The sequence below is a fragment of the Oryzias melastigma genome, unplaced genomic scaffold (assembly GCF_002922805.2).
Source record: "Oryzias melastigma strain HK-1 unplaced genomic scaffold, ASM292280v2 sc00289, whole genome shotgun sequence".
Taxonomy (NCBI): Eukaryota; Metazoa; Chordata; class Actinopteri; order Beloniformes; family Adrianichthyidae; genus Oryzias; species Oryzias melastigma.
Window position 1 is genome coordinate 86,332 of NW_023416907.1, and position 15,734 is coordinate 102,065.

At 45.1% G+C, this 15,734-nt stretch overlaps 1 protein-coding gene and 1 long non-coding RNA gene across 3 annotated transcripts in view; one reads left to right on the forward strand and one right to left on the reverse strand.

Annotated features, from left to right (window-relative positions):
- Positions 1-14,964, reverse strand: part of LOC112140586 (lysyl oxidase homolog 4) — a 33,013-nt gene extending 18,049 nt beyond the window's left edge. Inside the window, exons 1-7 of one of the 2 annotated variants that reach the window (XM_024263575.2) lie at positions 14,620-14,964; positions 13,860-14,128; positions 13,177-13,793; positions 12,370-12,581; positions 5,004-5,042; positions 4,713-4,920; positions 2,538-2,718 (exon numbers count right to left, since the gene is read on the reverse strand). In XM_024263575.2, the coding sequence (XP_024119343.1) occupies positions 2,538-2,718; positions 4,713-4,920; positions 5,004-5,042; positions 12,370-12,581; positions 13,177-13,793; positions 13,860-14,127 (1,525 nt within the window). In that variant the 5' untranslated portion in view covers position 14,128; positions 14,620-14,964. Of the gene's footprint in view, positions 1-2,537; positions 2,719-4,712; positions 4,921-5,003; positions 5,043-12,369; positions 12,582-13,176; positions 13,794-13,859; positions 14,546-14,619 lie in introns of those variants that run through there. The other variant, XM_036210904.1, reaches the window with a different exon arrangement.
- Positions 2,984-4,788, forward strand: LOC112140587. Its single transcript, XR_002918212.1, has 3 exons — positions 2,984-3,086; positions 3,165-3,286; positions 4,724-4,788. It is a non-coding gene; the product is annotated as an uncharacterized LOC112140587 (long non-coding RNA).
- Positions 14,965-15,734: the final 770 nt, after the last annotated feature.

Consider the following 15,734-nt stretch of genomic DNA (forward strand, 5'->3'; position numbering starts at 1 on the left):
TTTTTAACAACAAACCATCCACATTCTCAAATAAACGTTGTGAAATGTTCGTTTTGATCCAATTTTCACTTCGTGCAATCGGGGACGTCACCGGGGCCTCCGCCCAGTGGGAAATCCCCAAGGAGGCGTTCAGGGGGCATCCAGACCAGATGCCTGATCCACCTTTACCGGCTCCTCACGACAGACCAATCAGATGCCTCAGTAAAGTATGTGGTCTCACATCGAACATTCCAAACTTCTGATTGATAGATTGTCGAGTGAAAGGGGTATGGACGTCCAATGACCTCACTCCTGATTGGTGAGAGTGGTTGCCATAGAAACGTTGACTTAGACCGACTCGCACCAAGTACTGCTTTCTGACATCTGGCTCCAACATGGCAACATGGCGGCATCTGCATCTCAAAAAATGGCGACTATTGACTTCATTTGGTTGGAACGGAAAGTAAGCTATTTTCTATTTACTTGGTCTAGTTCTCATAAACAGTCAATGATTAAAAATACAGACCAGCTTCAATGGATTAATTCACAAACTCATCTATAAAGTCGGGGTGGTTGAGCTGTTTGGCTGAAGATCTGCTTTATGAAGCAGGAGTTACTTAGTAGTGAATTTGATGGTTTCAGATTTCTTGTTTTGTATTTTTTGGATGGTCTTCCTTCTTTGCTGATTTCTTTGGAACTTTCTGTGAAAAGTGTGATATAAATAAACTTCACTGACTTCTGCTTCACAGTTAAAAATAGGTATGCAATTGTGAACTGCAGAAATCCTGCAGTACATTTATGTTTGCGTAGGTGAGCAAGGCCCGTCAAAGCCTGTAATTTGACCATAAATAGTAATGATGTCACTTCGTCCTCGCTGCTGCCCAGCCCAGACGCCTTCACGGGACACGTCTCACGTTCTCAGAGCCCGAAACCGCAACCATCTCCCTTTCCCTTTAATGTAGCCCTAAAAGTAGACGCTTTTCACGCGTCACTTCACAGGGAGAAGAAGCAGGAACAGCAGAAAGGGGCTGCTCATTTGGGTGGAAAGATAATGAGAGGAAATGAACATGATTGCAGAGTTGGGGCTGAGTTCAGAGGAGTAGGAGGACAAAACGAGGCCTGAGCGTTTCCGAGGAAAACTGCAGGCTCAGGAGCAGCATTTTCCCGCCCACAACAAAAAACGCTGCCACAACAATTCCATGCGCTTGATTGGCCGACATCCTGCCTTCAAAGCCGCCTCGCGCTCATTCAGCGCTTGTTATGACAGCAGCCGTGTTTTGGTCAGCTGACCCCTCCAGCTGAGTTTACACTCGTGCGATTGGTCTTTGGGGAGCCGCTCCACAATCAGCACAGTCACGCTGCAATCATTCTTAGTGTTTTTGCGCACAGAGCTGGGGGGCCGCCACTTTGAAGAACGGTTTAGGCTGAGGGGTGTTTAGTCTGCAGAAATGACAGAGCTGATCTGCTCCTCTGACAGGTACATGCAACGTCCACCCAACCCCTCCTCCTGTCACGATGAGCAACTTCGTCATGTGAAGCCTTAAAATCCTCCATGACAATTTTTTATTAAAAAAAAATTAGGAGTAGTGTTTTAATTATGATTATGAAGTTTTTAACCAAAATGCCACAATCTAAATGTCTCAAAAAGACATTTTTCATGTTGACCTGAAGCCTCTATTTCCAAAATCTCCTCTGAGGGGGCGTGGCTTTTGGAGCTGAGCTGTATAGTTCCACCCTTAATCCCCCTGTCTGATTATGAAAGCTCTGTGTCTTGCTCGCGTAAATCTTCACTGCTGCTACATGAACATTTCCAGCATTATCAGTAATGTCCAGCCGTACGGTTCTGATCCGGATGTCAGCTGGACGAGGAAGTGAAGATCTTCATGGACAGAACTTCCTCCAAAATCCTGATTCTTTCTCCTTCCAGTTCACCAAAGACTCTTTTAGCTAATTCTCCAATGTTTATTGACTGTGATCAATACATTCAATCATTGGTTTCTCAGAGTTCTTGATAAAATAATCAAAGCTAACATCAAAATGCTCTTTCATTGATTTACAATCCTTTCCAACTGCGGTCAAATGAGCCGCCGTTCACATTTCCGTGGTCACATCAAGAAGCTCCGTGGAGTCTGGTGGAGATTTTCCAGCGTTCTCAGTCCTGCTACCGTAAGTATTGGATGAAACTCACACCAAAAATCCAGTGATGCTGATTTGACCACAGAAATGTGAACGGCGGCTCATTTGACTGCAGTCAATGTGAAGATACCATCTTCTCTTCTCCAGAACCTGAACTAGACACTAGGAACAGATGAGGGTTTAGTGCATGTGCAGCAGAGCTGTTGATGGAAAGAAGATCATTCATTCAAACAGAGTCTGTCCAAGACAGTTTGAGAGACAGCAATTTAAAATGAAAAATACTCGAAAAAAAAAAATTCTTCTTTTCTTCTTTTTACATTTGTTCTCTTTCATACGAAATTGCCACACAGACATGTTAAAAACTCAAAAAACAGGATTTTCATCGGATGGGAGCTTTAACTGGGGGAGTGTGTGTGGGTTACCCTGTCCCAGCTGAGCCCGGGTGAGAGCCTCTTTGGCCGTGCCGAAGCCCAGCTCTCTGCAGACCACGCTGGCGGCGCTCAGGTCCCACAGGTGGTCACACACCGTGCCCCACTTCCCCTCCTTCAGGACTTCAACGCGACCCTCTCCGAGGCGGGCCCCCGCCTTCAGGCGCACCACAGGCTGGAAGGAAAAACAGAACATATTTAGCAATCATATTTCTATTTAAAAACAAAAAAAAGCTTCACAGGGTTTGAAAATATCCTGGTGTTTGTGGAGGATGTCTGCTTCTTGAAAGTTTCTAACAAAGTAAGAGTTCATGAATTAACAAGGCGTTGAGACAAGCTTCATTTCTCTAAGTCTGCGTGGGTAGACGTTCCAGCCTCTGTTTTTGTTCCTCGTGAAAATATTTCTATAGAATATTTCTACAGCAGTAAAACTTTTCTTAAAGTTGGACAGACACAAGACCTGCACTGAGGCGGCTTTCTCTGCCGGAGCTGCTCCAGTTTAACAGGAGGGTGCGGTCTGCACCAAAACCACAATGTTAGCAGGTGACTCCACTGAAGACGGAAACCTGCTCAGGGATCTCCACAGTGTGTCCTCACACCACAAATAACTTTATGATGCAGATTTAGACCTGAAGATGAGCTGGATTCAGGCCTCATCAGACAGCAAACAAAGGGCTCGATGAGGAGGGAAGAAGAGGGTTGGAGCTAACCAAGCATCAATTCCTGATGGTCAGCTGGATCAGGTGAGTCTATTGACTGAATTTAAACCTGCTCCAGATCAACAACCAGTCTGAAAGTGTTTGCTTTTGAGGAGTAGGCTGGAGACCCTGCATTAGATCATTCTCGTTCAGCTACTAAAAGTCAGACATGCTACAGCTGGACTTTAGCTGAAAAGTTTCATCCAAGAAAAGAAACTAACTCAAAGTTCATTAATGGTAACCTAGCTTGTTCCTCAGGTGAGGTCACGTATCTAAACACCTGCAGACATGGAGGAGATCAAGCCAGACTATCAGCATGATTCAGGATCTAGATCAGGGTGTGAATTACTAATCAGAATGTGATCAGGGTTAGGGTTTGGATCAGTGTTCAGGTCATTGACCATAAAAGAGGACTGGACTGAGTGACTCCTCCCCCTCGTGTTCCAAATAGGAAGTACGTGTTGGCTCCAAAAACTCAAAATCCCGATGAGTTCTATAGAGAATAAACAGTCAGTCTAATGGCCATGAAAAACATTCTGATACCTTTTTTTAAACAAGTTTTTGATTATCCTAATTCTTTTAAAGTAAAATATGATATCTTTTTAATTGCAATTTATAAACTGACCTATCAGTAAAAGCATGTGGTGCCCACTGCCCCCACCTCAAATGTTTGATTGTCAGCTTCTTTCAAGTCTGCTTTCAGTGGAAGGGGTGTGGACTTCTCACAAGCTCACTTCTGCTTGGTGACAATAGTTACCATAGAAACGCTGACTCAGACCGACTTGTACCAATCACTGTCGTCTGGCTCCAAATTGGTGGCATCTGCATCGCAGAAGAATGGCGACTGAATGGAGGTTATTTCACTGGAGCCAGAAGTAAACTATTTTCTATGGGTGACATCACACCCACTCAGTCTAGGTCTTTCATACAGTCAATGGTTCAGGATCAAGGTCTTGATAAGGGTTCAGGGTCTAAATCTGGGTCTGGACGAGGGTTCAAGGTCTCAGTCTGGGTCTGGATAAGGGTTCATGGTCCGAGTCAGGATCTAGATAAGGGTTCAGGGTCTAAATCTGGGTCTGGATAAGGGTTCAAGGTCTCAGTCTGGGTCTGGATAAGGGTTCAAGGTCTCAGTCTGGGTCTGGATAAGGGTTCAAGGTCCGAGTCAGGGTCTAGATAAGGGTTCAAGGTCTCAGTTTGGGCCTGAACAAGGGTTAAAGGTCTGAGTCAGGAAAAGGGTTCCGGGTCTCTATAAGGTTTCAAGATTTTCATCAGGGTTCAGGTTCTAGATCAGAACATGGATCAGAATTCATAGTCTGGATCAGGGTTCAGGGTTTAGATCAGTGTTTAGCTTTAGGATCAGGGTCTGGATCTGTGATCACAGCTCAGGATCGGGATGAGGTTCTGAATCAGGGTAAATTGTTTGGAAGCAGGAAACAACCACCAAGGTCAAACGTTTGTGTGTCACTCTCACCGGTACCGCAGGTGGAGCTGGGGTTCTGCTCTGATGCCTGAACTGGTGTCCCGGGACACAGCGGACCACGGCGTGCATGCCCCCCCTGCAGGGAACTTCACTTCTGGGTAGGGACAGCTGAGAGTGACACTGGGACAAGGAGGCCTCCACACCTTGACACCGCACCTTCTCCACCCAGTAGGTCTTCTTCTGGATTTGTGTCCTGATCCTGGGGGTGGGGGGTGGGGGGTTGTTGTTTTAATTCCTCTCATGAAACCACATTAAAAGAGAATGTGCGGTTGAAGACTTTACCCAGATGAGGGATCTGCCAACTTGGACTCCCATAGTTTCCTGAAGAGAAGAGAAAACAGTTTTGGGTTTTGTGTTCCAAGGAAAACTCTCCTCCACCCCTCCTCCATCCAAACACCCCGCCTCGTCTGTTTTTCTCAGATTATTTTGGTTACCCAAAGACGGAGGAGAATGTGAATGTTTGACGCCGTCCTTCGTTCCTCTGTGACGAAGGAAAGAGCATAGAAAGTGGGATCCTTCTCCGCTACCCTTCTGTCAGTAACCCAACGGAGTATTTCCGTCTGTTTATCTGCATTACTGGAAAACCAGCTGAGTATGAAAGAGATGCTTAGACGAAGCCCCCGTCCCCCCAACAGCGTCTGCAAACAGATTGCTGTCCTTCCCCCACGTCGACCACAGACAGGTGCAGCAAACTTTCACCAGACGGTGGTTTGTGTAAAAAGATCACTAAGAAAAACATGGAGCTTTCTTTCCAGAATTTCTGTGAAAGACAAAATTCTCCTGGATTTCTTGCAGACAATCTTTACTTTTTCAATGTTAGCTTAAGTAACAGACGTCAAACAAAAGTTAAAACTCTGTCAAAGAAAAGAAACTATGTTAAACAGACTTGTCTCCTGCAGCTCAGAGAAGAATTCAGAACCAGCATGAACCAGGAACATCACTGATCGTTGCATGAAAACACTCACTTCAAACGCATTATGTTACGTTCAGACCGGCCTCAGTTCAAGTGACTACTATCAATGAAAAGTCCATGTAGATGTGTGTTCGTGTGGTTCATGCTTCTGCATTCTAAACTTTCGCATTCATGCGTCACTATAGAAGTTTTTAAGTCCATTGTAGACCTCTACGTACACAACACAAGGCCAATGAATCCGCGTTGAAAGTTAAACTAGGTCAGGGGTATCATCTGGCCCCCTCTTGAGTTTTTGCTTCAATTATGTATAATACTCAGTGTGTAAAATTGAATAAATCATTTTTTTAAAGTAAAATCCATTTTATTTGAAATGCATTGGCCTCTGTGAATGAATGTGTAATAATAAGTGGTTAGGCTACCAGGTTGTTTGAGGTATTTTATCCAACTGAGAAAAAAACAAAGCAAAAACAAAACTACAGATAACAAATTGACCATAGGTTATTTTGCTATCATGTTTCTGGTCCGGCCCACTTGAGATCAGACAGGTTAAACGTGGGCCCTGAACCAAAATGAGTTTGACAGTCCTGAACTAGATGAACCAGTCAAGGACTCGGATTTGGTTGTGACGCATGGATAGTGTCCTTTTTAATTCACGGAAGTGCTAATTGTTTGAAAATTTATCATGGAGGAGATATTAATAGTTTGTGTCCAGTCAGAATTCAATGACAAAAAGTGTTTTGTATATCAAAATAGAGCTATAAAAGTAAAAAAAAAAAAAAAAAAAAGTCCCACATTGACATCTCTTGCGAAACGTCTTCCAACTTTACACTAAAAGTGTGTTTAAGAATCTGCATTCAGCTTGTTCTTGAACGTGTGAGACATGAACACTAATCAAACTTCAACATGTCAGCTGCAGAAATTTAAAATCTTTCACAGACAACAAACTCATAAACATCAGTGCGAGAGGGGGGACATTTATTTATCTTGAAACTTATTGTTTGGTTTGAAATCTGGAGTCAACAAAATCATGAAGAAGAGTTAGCTTTGTGTGGAGACCCCTGACTGAAGAATGAGGGGATGCATACGGGGAGGGCACACTGAAGGAACGTCTGCAGGTCTGCCACTGTCCCGTCAGACACTGGCATCAACCAGAAGCCCAGCTGGTCCGCCTTATTGACAGACGCAAGAATGAATCAAAGTTTGGGAGACAAACTGTAAGGGGTTGTCGGTTCACAGGCTGGGTGGGGGAGGAGAGCCTGCTGTATAATTGCCTGCTCTGCCTGGCACTGTCTGCTTTGTGGTGTAGCAGCAGCATGTTGGTTCACACACAGCAGACATGGAAATATGCACCGACAAACACTGCTCTTTGACCCGTTTTATGCCGGGCCACTGCGGGATCCAGGAAGGAGCCACGGAGAGGCTCATCTCTGAAAGTTTCATACGAACGGTCCGACGTGCTGAAAGGAAGTCTGGGAATAAGAGACACCGAAGGCACTGATCGACAAAGAAACGTAGCTTTTTTAGCGAAACTGAACACACAATACCAAAAACCGCAGAGAAAAGAAGAGCTGACTGTCAGGAAAGCTCAGTTAACCTGTCATTACAGGCGGCTACAGAGCTGGAACAGTCCACAAACTCTGGATGTTCCCACTGATTCCCATCAACCCCCATCCCCTGGTCCCATGAAAACTTTTAGGGTCATAATGATGTAGTTTCCATGAAAGGGGTTTTAGTTGAACGGCCACAAGGACATTAAATGTAGCCTTTAAAAAGCTGCAGAAAAGGGGGGGTGAAGAAGTTCCTGTCTGCTCAGGGAGGAGACTGTGATGAAAGAGGAGCTGGAGAATAACTCTGAATGCAAAATGTGGGGAAGGCTGCAAAATCTGTTGAAACTTGCTGCAGCAACAAAGACAGATGGTCCACAAAACCCTTGTGGCCAGAGAAAGGGCTGTGCTGACTCAGCAGAAACCCAACTGCAGGCTAAGAATATTTCAGATCAGAAGTCTGACCATAATCACAGATGTCCAAGTGATCATGACCCCCTGAAGCAGGCGAGCACACACAGACAGTTTGGGAAACTCATATGTTCATAATCTACTCCAAGAAGCTCCGCCTCCTGTTGTTCAACAAACTCAAGAGAAAGCTTTCATTAAGGTTGTTCTCCTAGTCTGACTTTTCCCTGGCAGGCCTCACATTGTTCATGAAAGATCAGGGTCTGGTACACACGTCCCCATAGGGTAGAAGGCAAAAGGCTTTCTTTTGATTGGTTTACCACCCACCAATAAATGAAAGAAGGGTCTGTGGCAGTGGAGAAAAAGAAGTTCCATGGAGCTGAAGACCCAATCTTAACAATCCATCTGTTCCAAACTGTCCAGACAATGTCTGGGGATTGGGGTGTGTGTGTTTGTAATTGTTTGCCCTTTCTGCATCCCCTCATCCATGCATGCACACCGTCATGCCATCCATCCATCCATCTTCTTAACCGCTTCGTCCCTTTCGGGGTCGCGGGGTGCCGGAGCCTAACCCGGCTGCTGATGGGAGAAGGCGGGGTACACCCTGGACAGGTCGCCAGTCTGTCTCAGGGCCTCAATCACACAGCCATTCACTCTAACATTCACACCTAGGGGCAATTTAGAGTCACCAATTAACCTATGAAGCATGTTTTTGGACGGTGGGAGGAAGCCGGAGTCCCCGGTGAAAACCCACGCATGCACGGGGAGAACATGCAAACTCCACACAGAAAGGTCCCAGCCGGGAGTCGAACCTACCGTCATGCCAATCCAGTGCAATGATGATGCTCCTGGTAGCCTTGACGTGGTCAGCTCATTAAATTAATGAGAATTTATAACATTTTGGAGAATATCTATGAGTTTTGATGAGCAGTTCCTGGATTGTCTCCTCGGTTCAAACTTCCAGCAGAAGACCAGACCGACCTTTTTGTCATTATGTTTGGAAGGTACTTGTCATGATCCAGATGGCAACACATAATCTGCTTTGCTTAGAAAACTGATAGAACCAGTCAGTAATGTTGTGATGATCATTGATCAAGTAGCTTTGTTCAACTAGTCTTTCTCTACACAAGTACAACATCAGAGTGATCAGAGAACGCAAAATATCCAGAAGAACATCAGACTGATCAGAATATCAATGCTTTCAAACCTTACAGACTGAGAGAATGAGTGCTAAGGGCGTTTTTCTGTTGTCCTCTATAGTTTGTCTCCCTAAACACGAGACTTGTAAGCTCTGTGTTTGTAGGAGAAAGAACAGCCCCAGCATTAATCTGATGAAGAAGGAATTTTGAAAGACGTTGGAAATACTGGATAAACGTGTTGTAGTCAAGAATTACAGGCAGTTCTTCAGAGATAATTATCAGAAGACAAGCTAATTTTCTTCTTTCTGATTTTTTCTGTCCTGGTCAGATATGTACACAAAGGTTCTCACACATCCAAGCAAACTTGCCTTGAAGATAATTCATGACTAGAAGTCCTCTTTCTTGAAATGCTTTACTGCTCTTCCAAGTTCACAGCTCCTTTCAGACAAAAGCACCCCTGCATGAGCAGCTGTTGGAGTTGTGTGATTCTTCCACACGGTTTGGCCTACCAATCTTTGGTTTTCTCCTAAGTAAAGACACACCAACGCTAATGCTTTGAAGCAAAGATATAATTTGCTAGAACTGTCAAACAGAATTGTTGACATCACTACTGGCTTCTGATGCCTTTCGGCAAAGGTCTCCCTTGAAAAAGAGATCTAATCTCAATTTGATTTCCTGGTAAAACAAAGGTTAAATAAAATAAATAAATTAGTAAAATTCACCCTGCAATAGGACCGGTAAATTCTCTGACAGTAAGTATATCAACACAAGCAATCATGAACCAAGGGGGAGGTTCCACTTAAAATGAACTCAACCCCTAAGGTGTGAGACAGGCCAATCCCCAACTGTCTGTCTTTTCTTTTACTCTTTTTTAGCTTGTTTTGTCTAATAGCTGAGCAAAACAATAAGAATCAAGGGCTTCTTTTGTTGAAGAGATGTTACTGTTACAAAACGAGTTTATATAGCTTAAGACACACAAGGTGTATATTTATATAAACCTCTTTTGTATTTGAGGCCCTCAGCAGAAGCTCTGGTTGGAGGACTGACAGAAATGATACGCTCAAAGTGTTGGAGCCTCCTACGAAGGTCCCATGAGTACCCTGACCAATCAAACCTCTCAGACACTATCCTGCCAGTAGACCGGCCCACCCCGCAAACCATCCCCCGTCCAAAACAAGATTTACCAACAACCCCAGCCTTTCCACACCAGAGCCCACAGACGCGACAGGCATTGCCCAAAAGCAAATACAGACTTCAAGAGGGCAACTCCAACTCATCCCAGGACCATAGACTAAGGGATTCCACAGGCAACCTGCAGACAGGACCACTGGACGCAACCCCTCATGCCAAACCCCAGAACGTCCTGTAGCATCCATTCCAGTCATAGGAGGTGGCCCCTCTTCGTCTCTTCCAGGTGTCTCTTTCACAGATGAATAAAATCATGCACACTGTTTATTCAAACATCTGCAAATAACTTTCACCCCACTTTCAGCCGCTTGCACAACTCCAAGTGGAGTTCTTTGATGCTCCTCTGAATCAGTTCACCTTTTCACACTGACAAGTATTACATCGTCAGAGTCAGATGGATCGTAACACAGAGAGAGATTGGGAAGGACAACAGCTTAGCTGCAAAGTTTGAGAATTGACGGGTTATCAGACGATGATGACACTCATGGATCTCTGTGTTCTGTTCTGCTTGTTTTCAAAGAACTATTTCCCTTTGAACCAAACAGGTCCCCTCTGTTGTTGAACTGCACCTCCTGTTCTCTGTGCATACAGCCTACATGTCCTTAGACAGTATAAGGGCGTGGCACAAAGAAAAACAGCATTTATACATAAAGTTGGGCGAATGACATCACATGTATGGGCTTCTTTGTATGGTAAACTTCTAAACCAACAATTTCAACAAGCTGTAGCAAATGTTGTCTAGCCAACCATCCCTGCGGCTGGACTCCTCCCCCAACGCCGTTTCTGGACCCTCTCTGTCAGGCGCCTCCAATCTCTGCATTATCATCATCAATTCCACTTCCTGTGATTTCTGTTTGTTTTGCAGCTCATATACTCCATGGAGACTTGGATGAAAACTCATCAGGGTTAGACAACATGAACAGTAAGTGAAATTGTAGGAGGTTTCAGAGTGGATCTTCCTCCTGAGAAGGTTGTAAAAGTCTTCACATCATCATGTCTGGTAATGTCAGTTCAAACCTGGACATCCAACACTGAGTCATGTCCTGAAGCAGGAGGACAAAAGTTTACTTTGTTCAAGTGGATCTTGGAATTTTAGGATTTTTAGGTCCAGTTTTATTGATTCTTTCCAAATGGGGGTTAAAAATATTTTTCATTGAACCAATATCAACAAAAATAAGAAATCTATTACATTTTTGAAATGGGGAAGCTGAGGCGCAAAGGTAGGGTGGTCGACCTCTGATCGGAATATTCCAGGATTGATTAGCGCCTTGGCTCCACATGTGTCGAAATGTCCTTGGGCAAGACACTGAACCGCACTTTGCCTCTAGTGGTTTTAGGTCGGCACAAGTGTTTGGCAGCAGAGCCACCATCAGTGTGTGAATGTGTGTATGGGACTGTGACTGTAAAGCACTTTGGGCCTTCAAGAAAGGTCGAAAAGCACTACTCAGGTTTAGAACATTAATCAATATGAATCAATTATAGATCCAGTTCCACATTGAATCAGTACTTTGACAGAAAGTCAGGAGTGGATGATGATGGTAAATAAAACTATGGTTGGTTGAATGTAAGGCTGCCACGATTAGTCCACTAATTGACCAATAATCGACTAATTAAAATAGTCAACGACTAATTTAATAGTCGATTAGTCGTTACTTTATATTGTATGGAGTCAGAGTGTAGTAAAGTTGAACAAAGTTGTGATTTTTCAGCATCAAAAAAATCACTTTTTTCATTATTTGAGTCAGTGAGACCAAAACTTTATCTTTTGTGAAAAATAATTACTTGTTTCAGATGCCGACCTCATTAGAGAGATAAAGAATATACTTTCCATTAAACTCCTTTTGACAGGTGACCTTAGACCCTATAAACCCTTTATATATAAAATTGATATTAAATTGTTAAGTCATCTTGAGGGGCGGGACACCTGTCAAAATGAGTTTGATGGAAAGTGTATTCCTTATCTCTCTCATTTGATTTAATATTGTATTCATTCTAGAAACTAGAGAAGGACAGAGACTGCATGATTCTTTAAAAGTTTAATAAACTATTATCTTTATTGTCTTTATTCTTATGATGATTAAGATTTGTGCTTTACATCCACTTTGTGCATGATCCGATTAGTTGACTGATTGGTAAAAATAATCAGTGATTAGTCGACTATTAAAATAATCGTTTCTGGCAGCCCTGGGTGAATGATGGACAGATAGATTGATGGATATTTGTGAGTGATTACATAAATTGTGTAACTGGTTTCATGACATGAAAACAACCTGGTGTAGCTATGTCAGTAAAAAACATCACTGCAGGGTTAATGAAAGACTGGACAGTTCATCTATGGTGAACCACTCTTTTTTTTAGGTGCAACTCTGCAACAACCTCAAAATAGACAAACCATTGGGGTCCGGTCTATCCAGTTTTTCATCATAACAAATACACACTTGTGCACTCTTGTTTACCTGTAGGCAGGCTGGTCGAACGCCTCTGCGGCTGGGAATCCCAGCATGCCACAGGCCACTCTGCTGCTGCTCAGGTCCCATCCACGGTCGCACACATGACGCCACTTCCCAGAATGCTTCACTTCCACCACTCCCTCTGTCACCAGACCCCCCCGGTAGTTGGACAGGACAGGATGAATACGAACTTCTACTAGGTGACCCCTCTCAGATTCCTGTGGGTGAGAAATCAGTGACGTCAGAGAGAACGCGGAAGCCGTTGAAACGTTCAGGACTTTCCCTGAATCCAGCCCTTCCTGCTTTGAAGATGCACTGTTCAGGACGTCGTTCATGAACGGAAATTTAGGTATGCACATGCAACAAACTGTCACATAAAAGAGCAGCGTAAGGTAAACAGTCAAGATGAGAACAACACAGCCTTTGATGTGTAATCAGCATTTCTAGAAGCCGTTAGAGGCAGGAAGGAAACCGAAAGTCTGCCATGATGGTAACAAAAATACTGAGAAAAGGTCAGGTCTATCTGACGAAAGAGGAAAGACAAACAAGTCACGCTGAAGCTTTGATTGTCTCTGAAAGACTGTTACCACTCACCCACCAAGCTGGCCAAGTGGAGGAGTGGCTTCCCTGAGACTGGGGAATACTGGGTTAGAATCCACAATCGGATCAAAGCGAAAACTGACCCAAAATTGCATCTAAATGGTCCTTTGAAGCAGTATTTCTCTACACTGACCTCACAGGCTCACAGTCCTGCATCCTCTCTGCTACTCTGCTTAAGCTCATGACAGGCATCAGAAGTATTTGAGCGTTTACCTCTATGTCCTGTGGTTCAGTCTCCAGTACCGGGTCTGGGAGGATTGGATCGGGTTCCACGTGGTTTCCGCTGAGCTGCTGATGCTGCTCAGGCCTCCTTTCTGCGTGCAGCTGGGATAGAGGCTGGGGGTGCTCCTCAGCCTGTCTCACCGCCTGTGGTCTTCCCCCTACTGTCTCCTGCCTCGGCCTGGCGCTATTCCCCAGACGTGAGGGCAGCTGGTGACCCTGAGGGGGAGACTGGCTGGGCTGCTGGTTCGATCTTCCACTTCCACGATAACGCCGCAGGATCTGAATCTCGTGGCCGTTTTCCTGTGGGGAGAGGTGGCTGCGCCGTGCTGTGGTGGGTGTCCGGTGGAGAGCGATCTCGTGGCCCCTTCTGGACAGAGGCTGGGTGGGTGCAGGTGGAGCTGGGTGGGGGGCAGCCTGTGGGGTTCTCTGTCTTTCCTGCCTGTTGGAGGAAGGTGTGATGGCGGGGGCCCTGGCTATCCTCTCAGGGCTGCAGATGACTCCCAGGTCTTCAGCGTGGGTGCAGTCGTTGACGCCCCAGCCATTGGAGCGACACTGCGCCACAGAAAGTTCTGTGCCTTTGCAGCGCACGTTGTCCAACCAGATCATACCTTTGGAGGGGGGGATTAATCAGGAGGGAAGAGATGTCTGAAACATGGCAGGGGTCTTCTACCTACCTTGTCCTCGGCCAAACTTGGCGCTGTGTGCCCAGGTGAAGCTGCGCTGGAAGCCCAGCTGTCTGCACAGCACATTAGCCAGGTTGATGTCCACCTCATCGTCGCACACCGTCCCCCAAGAGCCTTGGTAGAAGACCTCCACGCGTCCCTCATTGTCGCCACGCCGACCTTCACCTGCCAGACGCACCAGCACCTCCTGTGCGCTTAGCCTAGGGGGGCTGAGCAGCAGCAGGAAGAGGAATGCAGACAGAAAGCTCTGCGACGGCATCCTGGGGGAAGAAAAAAACCCAAACCAGGAGGGAGGGAAGTGCGGCATTAAAGAAGGAAAACACCGGAGTACCCCAAATAAACACGTGACCACAAAAATCCCAAATATCACGCACAGCCAAATTCCAACCCCCCCACCCCAAACTATAATTACAGTCTACTCTGTCAACCGTGATGGGGCGCTCCACTGGCACGTGAGAGGATGGAAGCCTGTCGGATGGAGTGAGGAGCTCAGAGAGCATCCACCAAAAGCCATAGCAGCACCTCCATCCAACCTAAAAGAATCCCACCTCCAGCTGACTCACACAAAAAACTGAACACATTTGTAAGGAAGAATTCCCAGTAGACCACTGGTCCAGGTCACTGATGCTCTGGTTAATGAGCAACGGCAGAGAACCGGCAACCCTAATGAAAATAACAGCACTGTGGTCCTCTGATCCTCCAGGTACGAGCAGATCAGACAAACAAAGACTGAAGAAACGCTGGAACTCACCTCTTTGCAGATGTCACCCTGAAGTTTGAGAGAAGAAGGAGAGGAAGAACTGGGAGACTGCTCCTGCTGTCCTCCTCCCTCCCACTCTCCGCCCCTCCCTCAAAGCTCCTTCATCTAACCCTCCTATTTCTATTTTAGCTTCGCCTCTCTGGTCACAGTTCTCCATGATAATCACATGGCGTCTCCCAGAGCTGGAACAGGAGCCGGCCAACCAAATCCGCCAACACTGGACACATGCAGACCCGGAGAACCACCGCTTTGGTCTGAAGGGAAGAAGGAGCCCGGAGTTCAGAAAAAACAACACAAACACAGAGGGACAAACGCACACAAACAAAATCACCCCCAGACACAAAGAAACTGATCTCACACACACACAAAAACACCCAAACAAACAAACACACTGAAATGCACACACAAACGCAAAAGTATACAATCTGAAAAAAACAAAAAAAAAATACACATAAAGCACACAAACTAAAAGAAACATGAGGACAAAAACACACACAGCCACAGTGTCACACAAGAACCCAAGCACAATCATAAACAAAAAGACGCGTAAATAGACAAACAATTGGATATACACAAAATCACACAAAGAGCACAGAAACCACAGCCACACAATGAAAAGCACATACACAGCAACCACACAGACGAACACACAAAAACACAAATAAACACACAGCTTCATGCATGCACGCAAACACACAGACACTCTTCCATATGAGAATACACACAAACACACATTCGCACAGAAAGGCACACAAACACTCAATGACAGACACACAATGACAAACACACACACGTACACACATCAAAATCACACACTTTTCTAGATGAGCACACACATATTTTTCTAGATAAGCACACAAACACACACTTTTCTAGGTGAGCACACAAACACTTACACACTTCTTAGGTAAACATACACACTAACACACATTCACTCAGAAATGCACACAAATAGACCGACACTATGACAAAAACACAAGAACAAGCACACAGACACACTTTTCAAGAAGTGAATTCACAAACACAGACACAAAATGACAAACACACACATGCACACACCAACACACACACTTTTCCAGATAAGCACACACACACTTTTCTAAATG